The sequence below is a fragment of the Temnothorax americanus genome, unplaced genomic scaffold (genome assembly GCF_048541705.1).
Source record: "Temnothorax americanus isolate GAGA-0224 unplaced genomic scaffold, ASM4854170v1 Scaffold39, whole genome shotgun sequence".
Lineage (NCBI taxonomy): Eukaryota > Metazoa > Arthropoda > Insecta > Hymenoptera > Formicidae > Temnothorax > Temnothorax americanus.
Window position 1 is genome coordinate 1565377 of NW_027509536.1, and position 26852 is coordinate 1592228.

General features: G+C 39.9%; 1 protein-coding gene across 3 annotated transcripts in view; it reads left to right on the forward strand.

Annotated features, from left to right (window-relative positions):
• Kuz (zinc-dependent metalloprotease kuz) overlaps positions 1–26852 on the forward strand; it is a 121712-nt gene that overhangs the window by 78913 nt on the left and 15947 nt on the right. For all 3 annotated transcript variants that reach the window (XM_077414998.1, XM_077414996.1, XM_077414997.1), the window contains exon 2: positions 24879–25142. In XM_077414998.1, the coding sequence (XP_077271124.1) occupies positions 24879–25142 (264 nt within the window). The remainder of the gene's footprint in view (positions 1–24878; positions 25143–26852) is intronic.

The window sequence follows — 26852 nt, forward strand, 5'->3', positions numbered from 1 at the left end:
TTCTCCTCCCCTCTCTCCTCTCTCTTTCTCTCTCTTTTTCTTTCTCTTTCTCTTGCTCGCTCTCTTCTATACCCTTCCTTTCCCACGTTTTCGTCCTCGCTCTCTGGAGCACCCTACTTTTTTTTTGTCGAAAAATCGAACGCGACCCTGCACGTGACGTGCTTTCGAAGCCGCGATAAATTCCTTTACGAGCCTCACCGGTCGTGGCCACCATTAACTTCCTCGTCTACGTTCGATTACGTCGACATTCCGCGCGGGATAAAAATCCACGCGCGAGAAGAAAGAAGGGCTTTTAAGACTCCGTCGTAAGGAACGAAATTAAATGGATTTCTCTCGAGAGTGCGATATAAAAAAAAAATTTGATGGCGATAACCACCGGAGGTAATGTCGGATGGAAGACTTTACGGCGTTGGCCACGCACGCCGAGTCTAGATCTCTTTTGACCGGGTCATTTATTGCAGTCGTCACATTTTACTACAAGATGAATTAAAAGATTTCTCAGAACCGATTCTTTCCGTCCAGATCGATTCTTATAATGTTAGCCTTAACTTAGTGATAGATGATTTCTGTCTTATTTCTGTCACATAACTCTGTTATAACAAAAGAAGTAAAAATCGAAACAAACATTAATGATGATTGATTTGATGTTTGAAAGTTATGTGGTATAAAAGATTAAGAGATAATAGATTGATGCATGGCGTAAAAAACATGTATTAGGTTACCTGGATCAATGATAAATATATCATTTATCTTTCTTTTTTTTTTTTTTTACTAGAATGTTAATCGTGTTTTTTTCTGAATCAATGATTATTTGGAGACTATAAATTTTCTTGCAAAAATAGGGTATATTGACGGACGTAAGGAACAGATTCACGAATCTACTTTTTTTATCAAGTAACGATCGATTACTAGTTTGATGAGGACTGTTATTCCGCGCGAAAGAGACGTACACCGATAAAATATTAATGTCGTTCTGCTTCTGCGAACGTGTAGTTTTAAGTTTAGCCACACTCCGCGATAAGTATCGCCGACATTTGTTGATTTTCGCGCCATCTAATTCTGGCGTGTATAAAAGTCATTCGTATTTAGCATGCCCAGACCTCGGGACTTCCAAGAGATACAATCTGCGAACCGACTGCGAACAAATAATTATATTGCGCGCTCGTGGCTAAATTACATCCAACTTCTCTCGAGGAGGCTCGCCTCTGCGCATCCCTTCCCAACGCGTACGTTGAACAATCCGAATTGCGCATTGCAACTACTGTTTAGTCTAGTCTACCGTAGTCGGTGCGAGTATATCCTTCATCGGAGACCGACTCTGGCTTAAAGCGGGATCCAAATTGGACCTGGGGGTCGCCGTTGGGATTCTCGGTTAACGGCCCCTGCGCTACAATCGGAATCTCTTGATCGGATGCGTATATCTCAGGAAAGCAGATTCCCGAAATGTGTACTGCGAGCCGCGTGTGCTGAGAGTCCTTTAGCCGGACATCTGATCGACATTAACGAAACAACGCAATGCGCGTGGATCGCTTCCTCTCCTCTCTCCTTTCCCCCTCCCTCTTCCCCTCCCCCTTTCTCCCTCCTCTTCTCTGTCTTGTTCTCCTTTGCTCTTTATCTCTCTCTCTCGCTCCCTCGCGCGCGCACGTTATCGATTACTCGCAGAGGGGTTATCACCCCTGCCGGGTGCGCTTGCTTGCACAGGCCAGTGCACACGCCTGTACCGATCGCGCGCGCCAGCGTGTCCGTGAAATTACAATGGCCGACACTATGCCTACGGGCTGTATGACGATGTACGGCGGCTCGCCGCCGAACGCCATCGATAACGATGTCAAATTAAATGAAGCGTGCAAACCCGCGCAATCATTTCGTCTCGGCGATCTCCTACCGACGCCGCCGTTGTCCGCCGTAGTAGCACGTTTACCTCGATATGACTTATTTTAACGCGCGATCCTCTACTCTTATGGTTTTCGAAATTAAATCCGCACGAACAGACGTCTCGTCGTGATCTTCCTTTTATTACGACTTTGATATCCTCTTGCATACGTAATAAACGACAAAAGCCCGAATTTTATAGCCCACTGGATTTTCGTCGTCTGTGTGCAACGATAGTACTATGACGATGCGATTCTATATCGAACAGATTGATGACAAGCGCGAAAACATACATGCCATGCGACGATGTTTTATTTCCTGATTTATTATTATACAATTAGCCTTGAGTGACGCGAGTAATGTTTTGAGAAATGTCGAATTTATGCGTGCGGCACGGGACAAGTTCTGATATGCTAATATTAACTTATTATAGGTCTGTTTTAGCATTGGAATTTTTACACCGCGACTTATGTTAGATGACTCGTATTATAAACTCCTCCCGCTGTGTTTCCGATATAATTTCAGTAATCGTCGTTATAATTAATAATAAAAACAGCATTAAGTGAGTGTCGAAATATCTTCGGTTTCAATCGAATTAAATCGTCCAATTTGTCAGGTAGCTCTGTAATAATCGATACCGGGCAACGCGCGTAACTGGATCTGCAAATGGACACTCCATTTTGCAGATCTATACATACCAAGTCGCTTGCACGCGTTCCTCGATAACGGTGTTAAATTAAACGATACACAATGATGCTCGTCAAACGCATAAAATTTATTTTGCACTCGATCATAAATGGCTCTCCGACGATTTATTCGAGCGTTTCCCCAAATCGCGCACGAGAGATGTTGCGCCGTAATAATTTTATTCGATGACTCTATTATTTCAACATTAATTATTGTACGCTTTATTGTTGCCCCACTTATTATGCGTGTGTGTCATTCTCCAAACAATAATCAAAGGGATGTTCTGGATTATTAATGCCTTTGGTTTTTTAATTTATTATGAAACCGTCATTATTGTTGCAGATGTAAATTAGGTATAGAAATGCAATTACAGATAAATGAAGTTAATAACTAAATATAGTTGACATCATAAATGTTCCTTTCAAGCAACTATGTTGTTTATGATTATTTTTAAGGGATTATTATTTACATGATGCTTTGACATATTTATTGGATTATTTGCTAAGAGGATAATAATCTACTGTGATTATAATTATTATATAATAATAATTATTATTTTATCAAATTATAACTATGAATATCAGCCGCTGTTTTGATAAACAATAAAGAAAATTATTCTTAGCGTACTGTAAAATTTGCGCCAAAATAATTCTTAATGAATTATTTTGGCGCAAATGCTTGTGCAATACTAAAATACCATTAGTTTACGCTTTATCGTAAATTATACATCATGCGATATTTAGCAGTATATATATTACATTGTAAATTATTACTTATTTATTCACTTAATGCATATACATTGCAGTCCGATATTTCGGGCGAGTCGGATAAACACTTCAACCGCATTATGCAATCTCGTTTTGCGTAATTATCTGACATCAATGTGTGTTGCATTGACGAGTTTTTCACAAAACTCCCAATATGAAATATCTCATTTCCGTCCGCATGCTCGTCGAGTATCTCGTCATACTGTCGTAATGCATGGCAGAAAATCGAACGGTGTCGAAATTAAGCAAATATTTGCAGTTTGACATAGATTTGCAATAAATTTCAACTGACCCCATCAATCTGAAGATGAATATTATCGACAAGTGTACCAGTATATTCGTGGAAAATGACATTCGGGTCAATATACACATACAGAAAAAATAAATGCATAAAAATGGGATGATATTTTCCAATTTAAATTGGATATTTACATTGCGTGGAAGATAAATTGTGGAGCTTTATGAATTTAAGCTTTCCTTTTCATCTTTTTGTGTATCTTTTATTTACAGTTTTATTGAATAAATACATTGTAGTATATCTGCGCGAAATCATCATTTGCCAGAACGAATCGTGCGAACTAAACATCAGATGCATATAGCTTATAAAAAAAGTCTGAAATGGATTTAATTTAAGAAATTATATTATTTAAAAGCAATTTTAAAGTTAAGTATCATTCGTTACGTATTCCAGAACTAAAGTTACATATACTTGGCAACTTCATCAGTATACCAACTGTCGAAAAATAATTAACGGGACTAAATAATATTCTTCTTCCAAATGATGTCACGATATATAACGACATTCTTATTTTCATTATATGAATTATTGGCTTTTCATCCTATTTATGTAGGTAAACATAGAATTGTTTCTTTCGTTTTCTTCTCACGATGTGCACAAGTTGTGTGTCCAGCGAATATATCTGCATAAATAATACTGGACGATATATACGCGCGCGTCGAACTTGTTGTGAACGTGGTTTTAATGGTGCGACCCCGACACGTCCGCGAGTTTACCTCGGCCTTACATCTACCGCTTCATGGGATTGCCGTACGCGCCTTTCATCCCTCCAGTTACATCGTAAACCTCCGTACGTTCGCCGCCCTCGTCGCTTCTTCGCTTTTCTCGAATAGCATTCTCCTCACGGTTTGCTCAGCATAGATCCCTTCCGCGAGGGCGAGTATAGACGCGTGTACGGTAGCGTACCGCTCGGCAGACTGTATACCTTCGTGCAGTTTCTATACGACCATTATATGCTATAAATAACTTGACCCACAACTTTTACGCGGAGGCATTCGTGAAACTGCCGATACCTTAAGTCACTCGTGGCATATCGTGAGTCTCGTGTATATATACGTAAAGTCGTGCAATTGCAAAATTTGCCGTATACCACGGCATACACACACGGTATATTTGAGATAAAGATATTAAATCGAGCGGGCTAGAGAGATAGAAGAATAAATGTCGTGCAGCGATTATTTTATGCAGTTGTAATTAAAAACTGCAGAGAACAATGTAAATGATACTATTATATAACAGAAATCTTTCTTAATTAAACATTATTAATGGTGAATGCAGGATCATTACAATAGAATCTCGCAAAAACAATCGAGATCCTGACGCGATCGTCTTTTTCGTAACGAACTTATGTTCGATGTATTTTTATATCAAGTCTTAGGTATTTACATTCCCCAGTCTCTGTCCAGTTAATCAAGGATAAACTTTTACTTCAATTAGTAGTTACACTAGCAGAGCATGATTTTATCTTCAAGCTTCTGCAAGAGGCAAGAGTTTTCTGACATTTGGCGAACCGTGAGCTTTCTTTCTTAATGAAACACATTTTCCGTTGGATATGCCTTTTTCCAGTTCCGCAATGTGGCAGTTGAGGTTGAGGTTTTCGTAGTCGGTGGTAAGCGATACATCTCGGGAGACCGTAAGAAGACATAATCGTGTTTTGCTACCCGTCAGCCGCGCCCTTTTCATCCCCCTCCGACTTCCCCCTCCGCTCGCATTTGTAATATTCTCGCGAGCAGCCTTAACGCGAATACCTAACGGACCCGCTCAAATTCGTCGCGCTTTCTAGCACTCAGTCTCTCTCTCTCTCTCTCTCTCTCTCTCTCTCTCTCTCTCTCTCTCTCTCTTTCTCTCTCTTTCTCTTCTTTTTCCCGCTCGTCTCGCTTTTTTCTGACGTAATTCCTACCACTTTACGCGTAAATTCCTCCTCTGGCTTACTTATTCATTTCTCATTCGGCACGTAAGAATGAGATAGCGGCGAACAACTGACTTTTTTTTTTAGTCAAATCGCTCAGGCACGAGATACAAGCGGAAGTTATCTTATTCGTAAAGAAAATCTAATCTAAATCCGTGGGAAAAAATATTTTTTGTCCTTATTGTCCATCGTGAAATTCTGATATTTTAAAGATATTTTTTGAGATACAAAGCGCTAAAAATTGAAATGAATTAATGGTTGTATCTCTAAAAATTGTATATTGACTATGAGTGCATATAGATATAATATTATTTTAATACATTATGCTTATGCATTTACAATTTGCAAGTTTTTTCAAATAGTCAAAATTAATTCAAATCAGATGTCGCAGGTACGTAGGCATCTGCTTCAAATTTTCGTTACTAAAAATGCCAAGATGGTTGCCCCATTCAAGACGTATCGAAGTCGTTCAATTTACACGTATCTTCTCTACCTGCTGCAGTCTCAAAATCGCTATATAAATCCTAATAAATTCGACTCGCGATAAATCTCGAATATACTTGCGGTAACGTGCCACGACGGCGTAAACACGTCTGATGGTTCAGCGTCTCGTGTTTCAACATCGTTACGTTATAGTGACGCGAGTATACGTCTCGTAGTCAAATTTCACGTGACTAAGGAGATTGGGAAGCTTCGCGCCGTCAATCTCCACCGTACGTGGGGGTTGAGAACGTACCTGCGCGCGCGGAATTTGACAGCGAAATCGTACGCGAAACGCAACGACGCGCGCAATAGCGCGAGATGCAGCTTGGGGTTGCGTCACGACAGTAGCATCCGACATACCGGATGGATATCGATCTTCCATGCAGCCTCGCGGGTTTCTTGCTCCCAGATACCGCGGCAGGAGACGCGTATCGATCGAGAAACGCGACGCTTTTCGAGACGACCCGTGGAAACGATGATGTATTCTCGGAGATAAATTATATTCTATACGTATAATATACATAGATATGTATTCGGAGGCATTACCTCTCACGGAACGCTATAACTTCGTTACCGAGACAAATGGTCGAATCTCATAAAGCCGGTGCTTTGCAATCCAACATATTGTCATTTATTAGAAGACGAGAGAGAGAGAGAGAGAGAGAGAAAGGGGGAAGGAGGAGAGAAAGGGAGAGAATGAGTGGACGAGTGGATCAGTGGATCGGTGTCGAAATTAAAATTCGTTTCTGGTAACCCCTGGCAACGAATGCACGCGAATAGATTCCATCTCTCCACTGCGTTTTACTTTTTCCAATCCTTGGGCGTCCATTTATATCTATTGTCTCCGACTTCTAAAAGCTCAGAATTGACTTGGTAGCTGTTGGTCGCGAATGAATCAATCTTTGATTCTCTTCGTAGTTATTTCTATTTTCACCTCGGAGTCGAACTTTCAATGTGATTATAGCTTTCTAAAAGCGATCATGACGACGATGCTTTAATCGCAGAAGAGTGATCAACCGTTGTTCATTCAGCCGTTGTCGTCTCCCCTATGCTCGCCAGAGCATGTCCGGATCACGTGGATGTAGAACGCGACAGCTCCAGGCATTTTTAATTTGTCATTGGCCGATATGTGCAAAAAGTCCCTGGTATTCGCCGCGTTCATCTCGAATTGCTGCCGGATTCCTGATCCTATTATCGTACCAGTTACGCTCCAGTAAATCTTGATCCTTAATTACATTAGTAAGACGAAAAAACTTCACCTCGCACGAGAGTTTTTGAAAAATCATCGTTTATTAGAAAAATGTTTGTTAATAGTGTTACTTTATTAAAATATTATTTATAGAGTAAATTGTTAAATCAAGCGTATTTTAAGTAGAAATTTTAATATCTTGAATATATTTATATTATTTAGTTATTGATTAATACTGGTGAATTTTTAGCTTTTATTTACCGGCTGTTAAGCATTTTATTTTAGAAGAATTATTTTTTATTTAGAGCTCAGTTATTTACGTTACAAAACTATGCTATTATATACTGTAAGATAAACCGAAATAGACGAGGTATAAATTACATAGTTCAGTTTCAACAGTTCCAAATGGCTTGAGAACTACCGAGCGCCGATAAGCGATGCATTAGAAGTTGCTGCTTTTAAAGAGATAAGAACAATACGATTGCGAAGCGCAGATTTATTTTGTGAAAAAGCTATCGTTGCGGCGAAACAATTAAAATCTCAATATGCAAAATGAGAACTGAAAAGCATTATCGGGGAAGATTCGGTTTGCTGTCTGTCACTCCATGACAAAACGAAAATGAGTACGAGGAAAAAATAATTCCTCTCACTGATGGAAATAAATAAGTATGCAGATGTGTGTGAAACCATAAGATGCTGTACAAAGCTCCACGCTAGACAACTGATAACGTTATAATATATTCACTTTTCGTTAATTTGGGCACATTTCATATAAACATTTATTTGCTTTTAATTAAATGCAACTGAATCTCTGTTGATACGAAACCGCAGACATTTGTTTTGTAAACGCTATACGCATAAGGTTTGTATATTCCGCGGTATAATTAGATTAGAGATGTTTTATTCATCGTTCGTTATCCCTTATTCTTTATATGTTAATAACGCGTACCAAACATTCTTTATTATTATTATAGCAAGGATACGAATTTCGGATTACCTGCCACATTCGAGAGAATCGCCGCTGTAATCTGTGACTAATGAGGCAAGTCGAGGCTGTTCCCGTCAAGGATCCTTATTTTTTACGCGGCGATCGCGAAGCGCCTCCGAAAGTCGATCACGTAATTTTCCACCTTTACACAGGCGGAAAACCAAAGAGTGAAAAGTTTCACACGTGCTCGCCGAACTTGTAATCACGTAACTTTTCTCGGTGCGATAAAGTTTGATTAGCGCTTGAAGCTGTCAGAGAAGTGAAAAGTAACACTTCCTGCGGAATTATCGGTTTTCTTTAGAATTTTGTTTTTCCGCGATCGCGCAACCGACGCAGCAGTCAACTGATAGTAGTTGAGCGAAGCTTATCGCTCAAGTTTCTGGAATCTCTTTTAATTTCATTTAGAACAAAGTATTTGTATAATATAAATACGGGCTATATATTTTGTTTTCCGATCGTGCACACCGTTTTCTTATCATTGAAATGGTGCGCTTTCTCGCGGAAATCGATAGACTATTGAATGGGAGTCTTGTGTGTATATATATATTATATATAGCAGAGAGCATAATTCGCGTCGTAGAATCCGCTTGATCGATGCGAGGGTCAGTTAACCCGGATACCAGAAGCAACAGATTAAATGTAACTTGGCCCAGTAGGTAACGAAGGAATAAGGCGTGAAATTAAAGAATAATTTTCTTTGACGTAAATTTTTCTTCTCTCAAGAATGAAGAGGCAACGTTCCTCGGGCTTTGTTGTAACTTTTTACGTCATGGAATGTCGAGCGATCAACCTGGTTGTTCAAAGCGTATTTAAAGTACTCGGTCATAAAAGAGCGAGAATGCAATCGCACTCATCGAAATTTTACGAGTAACATATCGGGCTCGGCGCGCGACAAACTTTGCTATAGGTACGTTCGGTGAAAGATTTCTTGCGAGTGCTAAGGGAGATCGATTACTCGGAATAGAATTTTATTATTCCGGTTTTTATGCCGCATCCGTTTGCTTTTATTGTTTAGAACGGAAATGCGGCATGGCTTACATTTATTGTCAGCGAAGTAAAGCAAAAAGAAACGGAGAAGGAAATTGAATACTTTCTGTTTGCAGTGTTTTCCGTTGTTTCTTCGGTTTTTCACGGCCAGAAATTTCGTCACCTCTACCGCATCAGCTTTCCTTGTGTTTTTATTATACTTCATAAAGTAACAATAAAGATTAGATCTCTCTGGCTTATGTAGAACTTATATACAATGTTATACTAAACTTCGGCCGTTATTTATCGGTTTCCAGCATGCTTGGTAAATACATAACATGAAAATATCATTATTTTCGCAGTACGAGAATAAAAGCTCGCTATATCCAGAGTAAAGAATGAAAATTTAATCGCTTTTTATAAAATATGAGGCAAAACATTATGAGAATTATATTAGTGTCTTTAATTTCTTTTTATTCTTATGACGTTGTGCAATTGCAAATAATTAATAAATGCCATGTTTATGACCTTTTAAGAAAGCTTCTTATCTTGTTATACTTTTGCGATTAAAGCAAATTCGATAAGAGAAAAAATAAGTTGTCGAAAGACTTATAGTTGCTCTCCATACAAGTTGACACATTACTATCAGTGATTTTGATACTGCAGTTTTTTTTTTTTTAAGAAATTGTTCTGAGACAGTTTGCAATTAGTATTCGAAAGTCGTAAATTTTTAAGTGTGGCAGTTTTATCTGTACGTCTAAAAGCTCCCGATTAGAATTGTAAACGTCTCGCGAGTTATCTCGAGATCAGTAAAGTTCCACACGCTAGCTTTAATCAATTTAATCGAGGCGTAGTCGCTTTCGCGAGCTGCGAGTCGGCTATATTTTTCAGCTGCGAACTTCTTCTCTCCACGTTCTCGCACTTCCGCCGGTAATCCGGACCAAGTGCGCCGCCGTCGACAATGTAACCCTCGAAAAGCATTTCCTGGTATTAGCACAACGCACTCACGAATGCACCACGTAACGGGGCGCCCAGGTGCTCAAAGGTTAAGAAGGGATACCTCGCGTGCGAACAAGCGCGCGCGATGCGGTCCCTTAATTCTCGATGGTAACGAGGGAGCTAGGTGTGCGCGATTTTCAAGCCCGGCGTCGCCGCGAATTAACGATGCTTTACGTTTAAGTAACCGTTAATCCGTCAAGGCGCGAAACCGCAACGCTCGCCGATCTCACGGGTTTTCCGCTCTTACGGAGGGCTTACGGTAGGTCGCGTCTGGATCCGGAAAGAGCAAAGTGTTCGGAAATGCTCGACTCGACGCCAGCACAGATGCGAGAGTTTCGCGTGTTTCATCACCTCCCGTGGAGACGTGAGTTTTGTTAATATTTGATAAACTTTCTCGAAACTAATTACGTGTCAAAAATCAATGTTTCTCACAGAACGAAAACAAAAGGATGAAATAAGTTTGACCGCGTGTATAGACTCAGAAACATTTATCCCGAGGCTCGTTTCACAATATACACACAAGTGTATAATTGTGCGAGTGGTCACGTCTAACGGTAGTTGGACGCTTCCGTTTCATATATTGTCTACTGTAATCGGCTAATGAATTTACGTCCCACGCGTTTCGCGTAAAATCTCGTGCGAGGCTATAATGCGATCATCGACCGTCTAGTTCTATAACGTTAATGGTATTGCGAGTTCAAGGTACATCTATACGCCGTGTGTGTGTTGCTCTGTCGATGTCGGTATAATTGCATTTCCTCCGCAGGAAGCTGCTTCTGCAGGTGATAAGTTGTTAACGTATAGGATGAGGAGGGGGGGGGGGGGCAAGGATGCACAGGTGGAGATTCAGCTTGTTATATACGAGACAAAATATAAATAAAATATTAATCACATGATAAAAAAGTCAGGAACTCTTTTATAGTTATCGAATCTACCTATATAGCGATGATTGTAATAATAAACTTACTTTGATTAATTTTTTGTTATGAGGAAGAGATGATATAAAAAAAAAAAAGAAAACGTACGTGTATAAAATATACTGCGTGAAGTGACATTATAAAGAATTACAAACAATAAATTTAAAATAGCTTTTTTATATCTTTTTGCAACATTCTGTAACCTTTTCACATTTTTTAAGTCTTAGTTCTTTCCACATTGCATATTCTTACAAATATAAACATCAAATTGCAGAGTTTTATCGAAGCGTATTTAGAACCAAACAAAAGATAAGGTTCTTTTCATTTTAGTTAACTTGGGTATTTCTACCACTGAAACCATCGACATCACAATGTTTCTCGTTTTCGCCGCGCTATTTATATAGTTCGAAGAAAACGCGCGACGTGTTGTCTGATAAACCCAGTACACGTACGTCGGGACGATTTACGTTGAGAAGAAAAGTAACGTCCGTCGGATTAACGCCCGAGCGACCGGGCTGCAGAATAAATATCGTTTGTTGAGCAGCACACGTACGCGAGGCTAATCGGCGTTATTCGCGTATCGAGCGGCCGAGAGTGCATCGATTCTTCCGTGATGAATGTGACGCCGCAGATGGCCGGATACCCAGCAGCGTCCGCACGGTGCTGGGCAGATTTAATCGTTGCACGTACGTGCGTCGTAACCACGCGCCCATCATACGCGATGGGAAAGTATTTTCGTAATAAAAGTTTGACTTTTACTCACGCGCGCGCGATAAACTGTATCGTTACGTATCGTTACGCGGAATGGCCGGAAGTAATGTTGTTTCTAAATTTGTTCATCCGATATACACCTGAATGTGAGCTTTCGCGATATGGACTGCAATTTCCGCAATCCCCTTTAATAAAGTTAAATTTTCTTTGAGAAAGCTCTTTCTCGTGAAAGCTCTTTTGAAATGTAGTTTTCTTCGGTCTTCTTTTATTTTGCCTCGTTATTCCGAGTGTTAAATTTTTTTTAACATTTCGTCTATATATATTCATATGTGACACGTAGTTTCAGGATATCAAAACTTTTCCCCTTTGAATGTCGATATGCAATGAAGTTTCGATTGCATCTGTGAACTGTCCGATCTTTGAATATTTAATGCATAGGTTTTTTTTATTTCTCGGAAACTTTGTAATTCTTCGTATAGGTCTTTCGTATTGTTCTGACAAATGTAATGTTATCGCATTCTTCTCCGTGTCGCATTTGTTTAGCATCCAGCGAACGCTTGTTATTTCTTTACGCCACACAACTGTCTTCTCGCTTGTGTTCTTGTTTTCTCGATATCCGTGACAACTGTATCCCGTCTACTCACGTTATCGCGTCACGGTTCCCGCTTGTTTGCCGTTGCTATATCGGATAATCGATGGAGCCGGGCAGCTCTTTCAGGGAGCCACAAAAGTGACATCCCGCGAACCGTGTCCGAAACTAGTTTGCCATCTCTCTTTCTCGTTCGTATACGGCTATTTACATCGACTTACATCCGATGCATCCGTCGTGTTTACTTCCGCAAGGAGTAGAAAATGCGCGGATAATGCTCGCACTTTCAGCGGCGTGATTAAGGGATTAAATCCTCGAACCTTCGCAAGAAGCACGACGCTAATCCTCTCGACGACGTCGAGCGAGCCCGCAAACCAGGCGAGCCATAAATTCCTGTACAGCGTTCCGGTTACACGATTGCCTGGCGCAGATTTCGTCGGCTACAATGCGATCTTTCGCGAACAGGCATTCGCCTTGTTCTAAAGTCCCCGACGTTTATAGTTTTAAACTGCAATAAATATTGAAGCGTATATTAAACATGATACGTTAAATACATTTTATTATATATGAATGCGAAGACGGTACGTAGTCTTTTTTTTATTCTTTTTCTTTTGGCTAATATTAACGCGAAATGACGTTTGTGGGACAACGGACACGTCCGTGTGAAATTCACGAGCAATATTAAAATAACGTCACGAACCCCTTTGTCGATGATTTATGTCGGTAGCGCGAGGAGTCGAACGAAAAAAAAAGGGCTCCTCCTCTCCATCTCTCTTTTTCCCGTTGCCGTCTGGCCATTTGCAGAGAGGGAAGCAGCCGTGAAAGGCGATAAATCTTGTGTGCGTCTCTCGTCGCGATGCTTCTGTCAGAACAGCACGCATGTTATCTCGCGTTTTTGCGAAGCGAAGCAAGGACCATCGGCGGCGGGGATATATACGGTCGAAGTTGTACTCGGCGGAACGTTATTTATCGTCGAGCGAATGAGCGCGACTACATCCCTTCGATCCGCTTCGATGACGATATGTAGTTGACAGTCGTGGCCAATTCCTAATACCCTGCAACAGCACCTAGACAGTTTTAAGGCGGCGTACACTGCCTTCGAAAGGTGCTGTATATTACGAGACGTGATTTAAAAATTAATTATCTCCCGCAAAGATGACAGATCCGCCAGTCATCCCGAGCTCAGTACACTGCGAATATTCACATGTATTTATATGTCGTATACACTCACTGCATATTCTGCACGTTTTTGCGAAAGAAATAATGAAAGCGAGATACGATTTAATTTAAGAATAATGTGAAAAATAAAAATTAAACCTTTGTTATATAATATTTCAACTTGTGTTTAATATAAATTATAGAGCAAAAGGTAGGGGTAAATTTCATTTTTTATTTACATCTTTTAATTAAAACAATTATTTGTCGCAAGCGAATAAAGCACAGATAAAAAAATGAAAAATTTACTTTGCATAATTAGATTTTTCTTTTTGAAGCTCATACACCATATTATTCCCAAAACATTAATAAAAGTTTCATGGAAAAAGGTCGATTCACGGAAAGAGTTCATGATAAATTCTTTAATGAATTATTAACGAATCGAGCTTCTACTTCACCAACGAAATGATTATATTATGTATCCCGTACGGTATTTTACACGATATATGAATAGCTTTTATCTGTCAAACGTGAAACGTAAATGAATTATATTGGGAAAATGTGGGTCATACCGGACGCGTATTTGGAAATTCCGAAAGGGTAATATTATTGAAACGCAATTTACGGACATCCAATTTTGCATTTGCCGGGGGGAGAGAGAGAGAGAGCGAAACATATTTAATGACGATAACAAAAGTATAAGGACGCATCATATCTCGCTATTTATCTTTTATTTCATTAACGTGGGCAATGAATTAGATTCTCCGCGTAATTTTGCCTCGGAAGAAAATTTTATTGCGGTTTTGCACTCGCGGTTTCGTGTGCATGTATATATGTTTGCAACATCAAGGAATCAGTATGCCGCACGAACTATATCGGTAACTTTGAGACTCGTTTTACGTACGTCGTCGACTGCACGCACAAGAAAATTGAATGAACTTCCGGCACACCGGGCGTTACTCACGACATGCACGTCTCTTTTGTCTTTCCTCGGCGCAGCTTTTACGACGGACATTTGAAGTTTGTACAACGGTCTGTCAGCCACAAGGAGTTGCTGTACAGCGAAACACAATCGCAACGTCATAAATTCTTTGAGTTTTAATTGTGGCGGCGCGGTAATGATGCTATTTGTGAGGTTTATTAAAACAAGCCTCTCGCGAATGTGTCTTCTCTTGAAAGCGTCGTAAAAACAATATTCAAGGCACACGCGGCAAGTTATTTATTTTTTATCGTTTGGTTTGAATTTATTAATATTTTGTGCGGTTTGTGTGTGTGTGTGTGTGTGACATTAAGCATAGTTTTTAGGTATTGCGTTGAACAATCATTGAAATAATTTATTGGAAAACTGCGACATTGCACAGACGGAAGTGGGAGAGATATATATTTGATCCATGCGAGGCGAGGTCTAGTGCCACATTGTTCGCTTCGGTGGTGATTAATGAGAGAAAAAGGGAAATTTCTCGCACTTATCCGACCGTAACATTAATTAGCAGACTAATGTTAAACTCGTGTTTCTAAACTAATTCAATTAAAGCTCTTCGTATAGCCATACTTTGCACTCCTTGCCAAACAGCGATAGAGTTTAAACATAACTCGCGCAACTCTCTTAACGAAACTTGTGAAATCTGCTAGTTGTTATATAATTTGAGACTAGTAAAAATTATATATTTGTTTCTAAAATGCAAACAGCTGCTGCTGCATTATATGTTTTTACATCAGATTATGTAAATTTTTTGATATAAACATTTTTATTATTTTATATGTGCACTTATATTTTGAACTTTTAAAATTTGACTTTTTACTTTTATTCTTACTGATTAGAGTTATGTAAATTTTGATTGATTACTACATACGCGCGTGGTAATAATCTTGTACATTGGCGCTTTGTTTATTTGAAATTTTGATGGAAAACTGTCACTCGATATTCTCGGATATATATTAAGCACGAGACAGAGCTTTTGTATTTGGTTGCAGAGTTAATACTGATCGGTGGCGGGAGCGAAAGAGGCGGCATTAATCGACGGTTCTCGGGTTTCGCTCGCGCGAAAGTATTATCCTCTCGAGCTTCTATATATCGAGGGAGTGCGCGAACAGTTGGCTAAATAGTTAAATTAGATAATGGAGGTAGACAGGGTCGGCACGTGAAATTGGGTCAATTGATTCCTCTTCCACCGTCGTTACGGTCTCTCAGTTAACACCCGCGCTCGGTCTATCAAATCCATGGCACCGTGTCCGATGGTGCGAGTCGGTTCTGCACGATATCGGGATCACTTCGATAGCAGAATAAGAATCAAATTCGCACGTTAAAAAATTAACTCTCCGAGATTCATTTGGAGTGCCTTTGCCCAATTACCGTTTTAAAAATATAACAACCCTCATTCTTTCTTACAAATTGAGTCAACTGCAAGAGCAGATTTTCTTTTCGTTGAGCAACTCCAATTTCCAGATTGATGGTTCAAGTTATTTTTGATAGTTCAAATTGGATGCGTAACCAATTAACGTAACGTAGTTACGTTTCGAGCGTTTGATGTGTATACATTACGTACATATAATTTGCTACTACTAGTATACAGTAGCCAAGCGAAAGCTTTAATGAATTAAAGCGAATGTATACGCATATTTTGGCTCAGAATAACTGCAACGTTGCAAATATTGACTAAACATATTTACAAGCGAAAAGAAGTTTTCGCGGAGAGAAGTTATTCTTGCGTGGGTCAGTTTATCTTCTCTACTATATAACCGTCGTATATGCTTCTCTCATTATTTACACGACTCGCCAAGAACTTTGTGATCATTCATTGTTCGATTACGGCGCACTTTGCGACACAATGCCGCGATATACATATATAATAATGACAAATATACTATCGTCCGTCCTACTTTTCGAAGCGACATACTCGCGCTTCCGTAAATTCTCGGTTCGTGCGCTCAGGGCAAATCCCTTCCTTATCCCGGCGCGACGGCGTTAAATTCTTGACGACACGAATTTTAAGAGCGCGAGGAGAGAGAGGGGAAGATCGTCTGCTTCGCCATTTTACTTACACGAGATCCTCTTACCACGGGAATCAACACGTAGATCGGGGAAACGCGCGCGCGGTGGTGGCGGCGGCGCCGCCGGTGGTGGTGGCTGCAAGAAGAAAAGATATTTCGCACGGGCTCCCCTCGTGGGGCTGATCGAACGTGTACCGAGTCAACCCTATTTTCGCCTCTCGAGTCACGAGGTGGTAAATCCTTGGTCCCCGGGCGAACTTCGGTAAACATCGACGTTAACTTAGGAGAAGAGGAACGGGCGAATCCCTAGTACGGTATAGAGAGAGAGCGAAAGAGGCGATAACGCAGGGTCCTCGCGAGACGAGGCGAAGCGAGGCGAACCTTATCCGTGGCGGATCTGATGGGAATTAACGGTGGTCGAATGTGTGTGGGGGACTGGGGGATACGTACCGATACTTCACCACACCGCACTGGTTTCGCGAAAACATCCCGCTTGCGTTGTTTTTACGATAGCGTAGTCTTGAATCGCGGGATACGGCGAGAATAAACGATAACGGACTTTTGCAGGAAAGCGTTTTTGCGATTGATTCGATGTGAGATTACGGTGTTTCAAGATAAAATGCGCGCGCACAATTTTTAACAGTAACTATACATCTTTATAAAGATTATACAGACATTTGAGAAAAATTATAAAAAGTAGAACGTTAACGCGATTATTTTTAGAGACATAAATTATTAATGCCCCATTATTATTCGGAATTGTACACTTTATTTTTTTTTTAATAATCTTTAAACACTTGGTTTTTGAAGGAAGAAAAATTTAGCTTTTTTTTTTTTACATAGATTATTTTTGTGAAATACTCATATTTTCTTATTTTGCATTATTCAAGAGATGCGTGCATTTATCTTACAACGTAGCAGATTTGGTTGTGCCACGTAACTCTGCAATAAATGCAGTGTAAGTTGGGAACCGTCGCGTCGCCGTGAATTCACGGCGTGGTCGAGAGAGATGGGTGCTATAGTCATGCTCTATAAACTCTCTAGTTCCATTAATTAGGTCTCGAACTTTTTATAAGCTTGTTACATCCGATCGATGAGTGTTTACCAAGACGCTGAAGTGATCTGAAGTGGTCTCCAGAATCATCTGACAAGTTGTATAAATCACTGTCTTTTCTCAAAGAAGTCGCCGCTACTAAACACTCTATCTTCGTTTAACTTTAAGGACGTTGATAGTGGTGTGTTAATATTTAGGCGATGGAAGTGCGCGCGGAGTCAGACAAACAAATTTGGGTCGCGTAAACGTTGTATTCCACGTGGAATACTTTAATTGTTATCTAATTTAATTTTGATAACTTGCACGTAATTTTGATTAAATTTGATTGAACGATATATGATATCGATAGCTTAATTAAATTCAATTTAATAGTGTGTTTCGTACTTCTCTCTGTTCTAAATACATGTTCTGATTAAAATTCACTATATATTAACATCAGTATTCGTTATTTTAACGAGCATTGATCAAACTTGAATAAACTTCGTTAGCTTCTCGCTCTAATTGCCATCCTGTCTGCGGTCGTCATCGCCTTACTCTTTGTCTTTCTTTCGAAAAACCGTTCTGTTTTTGTCGTTTCTGCAAACATGATGCGCATGCGGGCGCGTGAGATTGATCGCGAGCGAGGCATGTGTCCATCGTATGTGCTCATAAACCATGCAACAAGAGATCCATCGGTCTGTGACGAGTTATACCCTTCTTTCTTCCCCCGTTCTTCTCTACGTTGTTTCCTGTGGATGTAGTAGAATATAGTAAACCGGAAACTAGCTCTCTCTCTCTTTCTCTCTTTCTCTTTCTCTCTTTCTCTCTTTCTCTCTGTGATATACCGTGAAAGGGAAGGTATAAAGCGCCATATCGATAGATCGGCGCCAGACGCGATTTGGCAGGAAGTATACCGAAGACGAATAAATTCGAATTCGTTGGCCTTTATTCGGTTTTTATGGCGTTTCCCTGACAGAGAATGGAAATAGAGTTTTTCATGCTCTGCGTTCGACTTCCTCGTTCGATGAAATACCGGTGTCACTCGTCATTTTCAAGTGGCACCTGGGATTGATACAGCCAGCCTGGAGCTTTGATGTGTTTGAAGCATTGTTCATGGTGACGAATTCGAAACAATGACGCGCTAACAAGAAACTCAGATATTAATTCAATAGCTTGAGATTATTTATGCAGTATTTATCCGCAGAGATCTCTTTATCATCAATCGTTGTGCGTGGTCTCGCATTGTGATGTGAAGAAAGTTGAATTTTAAGAGAATTATCGTTTGCATACCGTTATCTCAATGCGTTCGAACGGAAATCCGATCGCGAAAGGACTTTTCCTCGCGCAAGCGACGAAGATGATAATCATCCATGTGCAGCTTTAACGTTACGAAGAGTCGGTATATAAAGTGAGCTCAAAAATATTATCCCCTAAAGATATGGGCGATAAAAGGTGAAAATTTAATTTCACGCGTCGTCGACTTAATTTTATTTCAGCACCGCGTTTCGGACGCCATTCGGCGTTTAAAGATAGTCATTTTAATTGCCGCGTTACGAGCGTCGAGTCCGACAAGAGATATCACTGCGGGAAGAAAAGGCAAAGAGAAGAAAAAACCAACGTCGAATGGGGTGGACGATGGTTGTGCGCGGTTATTTCACGGGTAATACTCCACTGTGCCAGAATGCCGAAGCAATTTCACTTTGAGGTATTTCAAATCGCCGGAACTTTTCCCACTCGAGACGTTCCTTTCTCGTATGCGGCTGGGCGCAATGTCGCGGTCCGGAAATGAAATCCTTCCGAAACTGGTTGGCGCGGCGGATCAGGCGGGATCTGACCAGCTTGGAAACTGCCGTCGCCGCGTCTATCGTCTATCTAAAAGCGCGCATCTGACCGACCGCGAAAGTATCTCGTTCTCGTCGCATCCGGTGTCCTCTCGCCATTATTGTTTCATCGTATATATACCTACCGTAGAAACCGTTGCATCCGTCGCGTCCGCGCCAAGCACGCGCGGACGTTCATTAGCGAGATTGAACATTAGCGGAAAGCGGAAAGTGCGATTGCACTCGAGAGGCACGAAATCGACGAAATTCTTGATTCTCCCGCGGTCGCAATAAACAGATCGTAGCCGAGGTTTCAATTCCAAGTCAATAATGATTCGGCTTCCCCTCGCTGCGCGACAATGCCATATACGTATACAATCCACGATACGTATAAACGCATACTTGCATATAAAGGAAGAGACGTTTAGAGACGTTTGATTGTGCTCCACTTCACCCTAATAGCGACGCGGTGGAGAGTCTACATGCTTTCCGAAACGCGCGCGATAGCGCAAAAGCGGTATGGAGCTCCGCATGTTGGATATTTACGCCCATGGAACGTCAAAGAGCATAATGACACGTGCACTGACCCGTTTGCCTCAATAACCACATCTGATACGCGTTACCTTGAGATTTAATTCTGCTCCGACGTAGCGAACATGATGATCTCGCCATCGTTTGCGACAACTACGAATTCTGTTTCGAGTACAGTTCTGACATGTAAAAAACCAAAGCCATGAAATTAAAGAAATAAGTCGAAAAATGTGAAAAACTCGAAAAGACCCATATGCAATTCAGGAATTTATTATACGGAAAGAATTTGTAGAACTAAAGAATTAACCAAATCAAGGATGTCAGATCGGACTGCAGAATTGGTATAAATTATTTGAAAATATGGTCCTTATATTATTGAAACGCTGCACAAAAAACTATCCAGTTAAAAAACTATTAAGAGATATGAAATAACGATCAATAACTTTCTCTTTATAGAAAAGTCCATCTTTACGTACATTCGCTGATCCGTAGAAAAGTTTCTTTCAGAGCATTACGCACAATAAAAAGGAAAAAGAAAAATTTCGTAAAGTAATATATGTATACATAAAATTGTACGCGCATAATTTACATACTAGAACCACACAGAATTATTTCGAATTTCTAAATATATTAGAAGATTAAACAACGCTTTTTGTCACGCTATGAGAGGACGTTGGCAACGAGAGGATAGTTCTCGCTGGGTAGACACGCAATTTGCATTTTTGTTCTCGGTCCCACGGCGTGCCTTTATCTTCGTATCCAAATATCATGGCGCTCCGAGGAGTGTTTTCGATGCAATTCGCGCGAAAGAATACTGGCGCGGCCGAAGACACAGATCGGAAAATTGCGAAATAGGATGAAGAGAGAGCAGGCTACAGCTCCTCATTTTCCAATACCGTTCCTGCCCATCTCTGCAGAACATTGCTTTTCGTTTTTTCTCCTCGACGCCGACAGTTAAAGTAGTTGCAAAACCGACGTCCCTGTCGGTCCAGAATGAGTTTTGTCGTCCTCTCCGTGGCTAAAGTTATTTTTTCAGCGCCGGAATATTGGAAACGTTCGTTAGGGCGTAATTAAAACTTGGATAAGCGATAAATATTACTCAAGGAAGTCGCAATTAATATGGAAGCGGATTTTATTTACGAACCGAGCTCGTTCTGAATTCATGGCGGTCTACAGCGAACAAATCAAGGATTTCCAAATAAAACTCTGTCGTTATGCAAGTTCGGGTGATTTCAATTTTTTTGTTAGATATATACGCATGCAATTTCAAATATTGATTATTTGTAACGAACGAAAATTCGAAGTCTTTTTTTCGCTTTATTTTATGTTTATCAGATCATAAAAAGATTTGTCTAGCCGATTCAATTTTCTCGATGGTTTGGAAACTCATCAGTTTGCATCGAACGCTTTATTCATTTACTACATCCTCTTGAAAGTGAATAGGATTACAACGGTGGGTATGAAATTACATTGAAGCGCGGTAATGACACTCCATTTCCTGGTGTCTCTTTGTTTCTGACGCAGGATTATGAGGAACGTTACATTTTTCATTTTATATGATTTCCGTTCCGTGCTGTGAACAACAAGCGAAATAAGTTTGACCGTGTCTGTCGGCGTGGTCCACCGATCGATCGTCCGGGAGAAGCGAAAGGTGAGAAGATTTATTTCGAATATGCCAGATGAAACGGATTTGGCATAATGCGTATTCTCTTGCGCACAACTGCATTTTAAATTTTATTTGATTCTGTTAACCGATATATACGTGAGCTTTCCGTAATTTCGCCAGAAAAGCGACTGCAGGAGGAATTTATTTTCATTGTTAACGCAGAACGCGGACTATTATATTTTGTTGCACATTCGAAATATCATCCGTTCGTTATACGTATTACAGAGGTATATTTTTTGCGCCGAAAAGATGCAGGCGCACCGTTTGATTTATTTCTTCGCGCTACACCAGCCGGCGGAATTTTCACGCTCTGAGATAAACTAGTAACGTTATACGAGCGCGTATCGATCCGCCTCCCGTTACAATGCATAAAAAGGTACGTCGTCGCAGTCTGTCTCATGCATCATATACGTCCCTGCAGCTTTAGATGTCGATACGCGTTTTCATGTTTCGTTTCAAATCCTTCTATTCATTCGAGAGCGGATGGAAATGTGCTGGAAGCGAGTCGCCCGAGTTCTGGAGTTTTTTTATTTGATACAGCGTATATTCGCCAAAATATACGAGGTTTAGCAGCGAGACAGAATTTATTATCACTTTGATTAACGAATTTCACGATTCTGTTCAATAATAATGTATAATTACGATGCTATTTAGCATTTAAAATTAATGGTGCTTAACGAATCCAGCGTAAATAAAAATTATAAGAGATCTGATTTATATTAATTCACGTGGACTTTAATGAAATTTTTATCTAAAGCTTAATTAATTTATTAAGGCGTTATAAAAACTGTTGTAATTATCTTAATATCGTTTCGTTAAAGTTATAAAATTACATCGGTGGCATTGCGTTTATCCAATAATTGTATTGTCTATATCGAAAGTTGGGAAGCAAAAAGTGATGGTATTCAATTATCTTGTTATTGATTCTCATACCTCGGCGAACGTCGTGTACGTGATATTGGCAACGACATATAACCGATAGTAGTTTTTTTTTTTTTTTTTTTTTACATATTACAAGACAAACGAAAAGATCGCAATTATTTATTTTATTGATTACGTGACGGTCGGACACGATTTTATTAATATGTAATAGATGAACGATGAAATGCTTCCTTTATGGATAGGACATTGGATGATAAGCCTTTCCGGTTCGATTTCATGCCTTGTTCGATTATTTGATCCGGCGGATGAAGACGAGAGTCCTAGATGAGAGGGACAATCAGCTTATTTCGAGCTTACCCGGCTAAAATTCCTCTTTGTTCCGATACCACAGTCTAAGAATGAAACCTAGAGAGTCTTAATGTACCCTTGTCTTCTTTTTTAACATCCCCGTACTCGAAGCAAAATAAAGTACAGGCTGCTCGCTTTCATAAAAATCAATTTTCCCACTCGCAATATTACTTAGAAGCAAAATATCTTGTAAAATGTAACTCAGCTGCATTATCACTCAGTATCAGAGTTTCTTTTGATGTTCGTAAATTGCAGCACTAAATATTATACGTCTGATAGATGTCGTTTAGTATCAGAATAATAAATAATGGAAAGAGAAATGATTCTCTCTCTCTCTCTCTCTCTCTCTCTCTCTCTCTCTCTCTCTCTCTCTCTCTCTCTCTGCAGTCACAGCTCTCGAATGCGCAATGCAAATGCACTCTTGCACTTAGTACCTTTATGATTTTCTCAGATACTGGGCGCAGCATCGCGTAATTCTTCAGCGCATAATGAGATTAAATGCCTGACGTCAGGATAAAAATGCCGATCATAAAACAGTTTCATTTCCTTCTTTCTAATTCTCCATGGACACATAAATTACTCTTCTCGACTCTTCGTAAATTCTTCACGATATTTATGAAAGAGCTCTTCATGAATAAAAGTTATATCGAACGGATATTGAATTTCCGGTGTAATGGAATGATCTCGCTTTGTAACTGCACGTCATGTAAACACCGGAGCGAAAAAAGAGGATCTTCTATTCTTGTATAGAAGTGGAATCTCATGTCGCGAATGCAACGCAAAATTTCCTGCTCCGAGTCGAATATCTTCGTTTAGCAAATTCGCGCGACGCAATCTAGCATTGTTCGTAGCAGATGTATAGGCTCGAAAGCATTAAGAACTTGGAGAATTACACGCCTCATTTATTTTGATCAGGCTTAAAACATATACGCGTCTGGGGCATCGGGGCTGACTCATTTGCGCAATTGCACTTATCGTGAATGCGAAGGTATAGCGACGAAGGTAGCGCGTCTCGTGAAGCATAATGCGAGGTGCTTGCGAGGCGCTCTTTAGAAATCGGCTAAATGACGCGACGAGGAAAGTGCATTTTTGCCCTCCATAATATTCATACACTATACGGCGACGTTGTTCCGAGAGAGCTTGCCGAGAGAGTAAAACGGGCGCATCTCGTGGAAAGCGTTTGGGATTCCGGACGGCAAGAGAGTACCGTGCACACCCTCGCACCGACAGATAGGTACGCGAAGCCGAGCGAGATTGTGGTAACTCTTCACGTAGCGTTGCCCGTTGCCTCCCTTTTTTCGCGCATGATTATTCCGGGTTTTTTTTTCCACGGGAAAAAAAGTCGCCTGATATAAATTCATGCTGCGCTTTCGGAAATTACAAGCGATATTAACCCCGGAGGGAAGGAAAGGGAGAAGGGAAACTGCAGCTGTCAAGTCATTTCTCGCTGGAAACTTTGTTTTGTTAACGTATAGTCAGCGATAAGCTCTACGCAGCACAATTCCGCGGCGAATCTCTGGAGGGTTTCGCCGTTCGATTCTCTTGATCGATAGCACACGTCAACCGGATTATCCCTTTTTTATCACACGATATGAGCCGAGTTGGGACTTGTTAGGCGAAAAGAGGTTCATCTTTCCCTTTGTCGCTAGCGAGCAAACTCGTACGAGAGTATACACAAAAATCCGCACGACGTGGATATTGAATTATTCGATCGACCTGATTATGCGAATGTCTCGGGAAGCTCCTGGCAGTTTTTGCACGTTTGAGTTCGGCCATTATTTATCTGTGATGCGCTCTAAATTTCGTAGAATAAAATAATGACTATTCGTATATAATTTCGAGGGAATGCTCGACATTTGCGACGTCCTACATATTTATATAGCATTTATTTCTAAAGTTATTTATATTTGATTTATATATCTGAGTCTTATTTAATTGCTATTTAATATTCCAGGGCTGTGATGAGTTGGAATGCGAAATTGGATATATAAGGTTTAATTTATAGCACTTATTTTTGAAAATGGGTTTCAAATGCACTAAAAAATGTATCTAAAATTATTATTTATATTTGTTACAGCTCGTCGACTGAACGAGTACATCCGCCACTACGAAACGCTGTCATATCCCGTCGAGGAGGTCCATCGAAGCCACCTGAGGGCGAAGAGGTCGATCAACCGCGACAGTACCGTGACGTTAAAGTTTCGCGCGCACGGCAAGGATTTCCACATCCGGTTAAAACGAGACTTGACCACCTTTAGTAACAACCTAATTATCGAAGGATCCACGGGGGAAAGACAGTACAACGCCGATATCTCTCACGTTTATCAGGGCAACCTAGTCGGTATGTTTTACAAGATAAATATCTATATTAAATATGTAGATAAATATCTACATATTTTTATAAATGACTAAAAATAAAACGTGGTGTTGATCTAAAACATTGAGGTGTTTTCGATCAACCACGTTTTTCCTTTCAATCATTTATTAAATCTATATTTATTTTTACATAATATGCGATTAAATGCAAGAGTAGAGCGTTAATGAAACATAAACGAAGTTGCAATGTTTTATATATAAATGACACAATTGCGGACGATGTTACAAATATCATGAAATTACAAGATTCCATTCTCTTATTCGATTAATGAAGCTTCCGGGAACGTGCTTGATTCGATATTATTGTTTTAATGAGATAGGATCAAGATTGATACCGCTCGCAATTTCTATTGATATTTCTGTAAATTTAACATTGCGATTTAATTTTTATGTGATCTTTTGACAAGACAGATCGTATGTGATCGCTCGCCAACAATATATTCGCCATCGATCGTACTAAAATTGTTCACCTGCGATTTGTTCTTCTATTCAAAGTGACTTGCACAATATGTTTCTCAATACAATATTTCCGAGCTATTTCTATAATATCGTTAGAATATTTTCTACAGTGTCGTTAGATGAAAGAGCGGTTGTTCAAAGATACCTCGTGTATGCACCATAATGTTAGAGGTTTGTAACTTGAACAGTATACGCATCGGTGCATTTTTCCAAATATAGACTCGTAGTATTGTGACATCAAGTTGGCAATCTTTTCTCTCAGTGTTTCATCGCGTCATTTTTGCATAAATGACGCGATGCAAAGTCACACAGAATCGATCGGTAGCGATCGTTTGGACTTTCTACTCGCGAGAGGCTCACGTAGACGCCGGCATAAAATTGTATGAGTTTCCGTGTTCATACACATAGTCGCAACGTCCTCTCGAAATATTAGCGGAATTTATTTTTGCAAAAGTAATAGAACGACTGCATGTGTACGCCGAAGGAAAGCAGCAAAAGCTACGTAAAGAATTCAAAGTTGTAAATATTGAAACGCTGATTTTACAAATTATATACTTTAACACCTTATATTTATTTGCTATTTTATTATTTATAATGTTATTAATTTTGTAATAATACAGATAAAATAAAGACATAGTATAGGATATTATGAGAAGATATAATATTCTTTTTAAAAAAAATTTTTTTCTTAATTACTGAGATGTTTATTATTCTCAAGGTACAACGAAACGTATACGGAATCTAATCAAATCTTGTTGAAGAAAAGCTGTCTTCAAATCTATCGCAGAATACGTTGCTGAAGTTTAACGCTATCCTTACAAGACACTCTGCATATTCAAAGCACTTCCGTCTAAATAAACTAAATTTAACACAAATAGAGGGAAGTGCTCTCAACTGTACAAACAAAAGGCTATACTTAAATTTATAACCGTGGTTACACTCTGTCCGACCTCCGCGTTCGCTTCGTCGTCGGTTACGCATTCCGGGTACATTCTGCATCGTGTATAGCTTCGACGAAGCGGTACCGCATTTCTTTGTAACGCTTCCGTTACGTTTCCCGATGCCAGGTGTGGCACGCAAAAGTGCGTGTCAACGTAGATACCAGGTGGAACCTTTATTTTCAGTCTGATGTAATAATTTTATACAAGTTCAGCAAGCAACGTTTCAAATTATGAATCAAGTGGAAAACGATTTATCACTTCGTATCGACGATTTT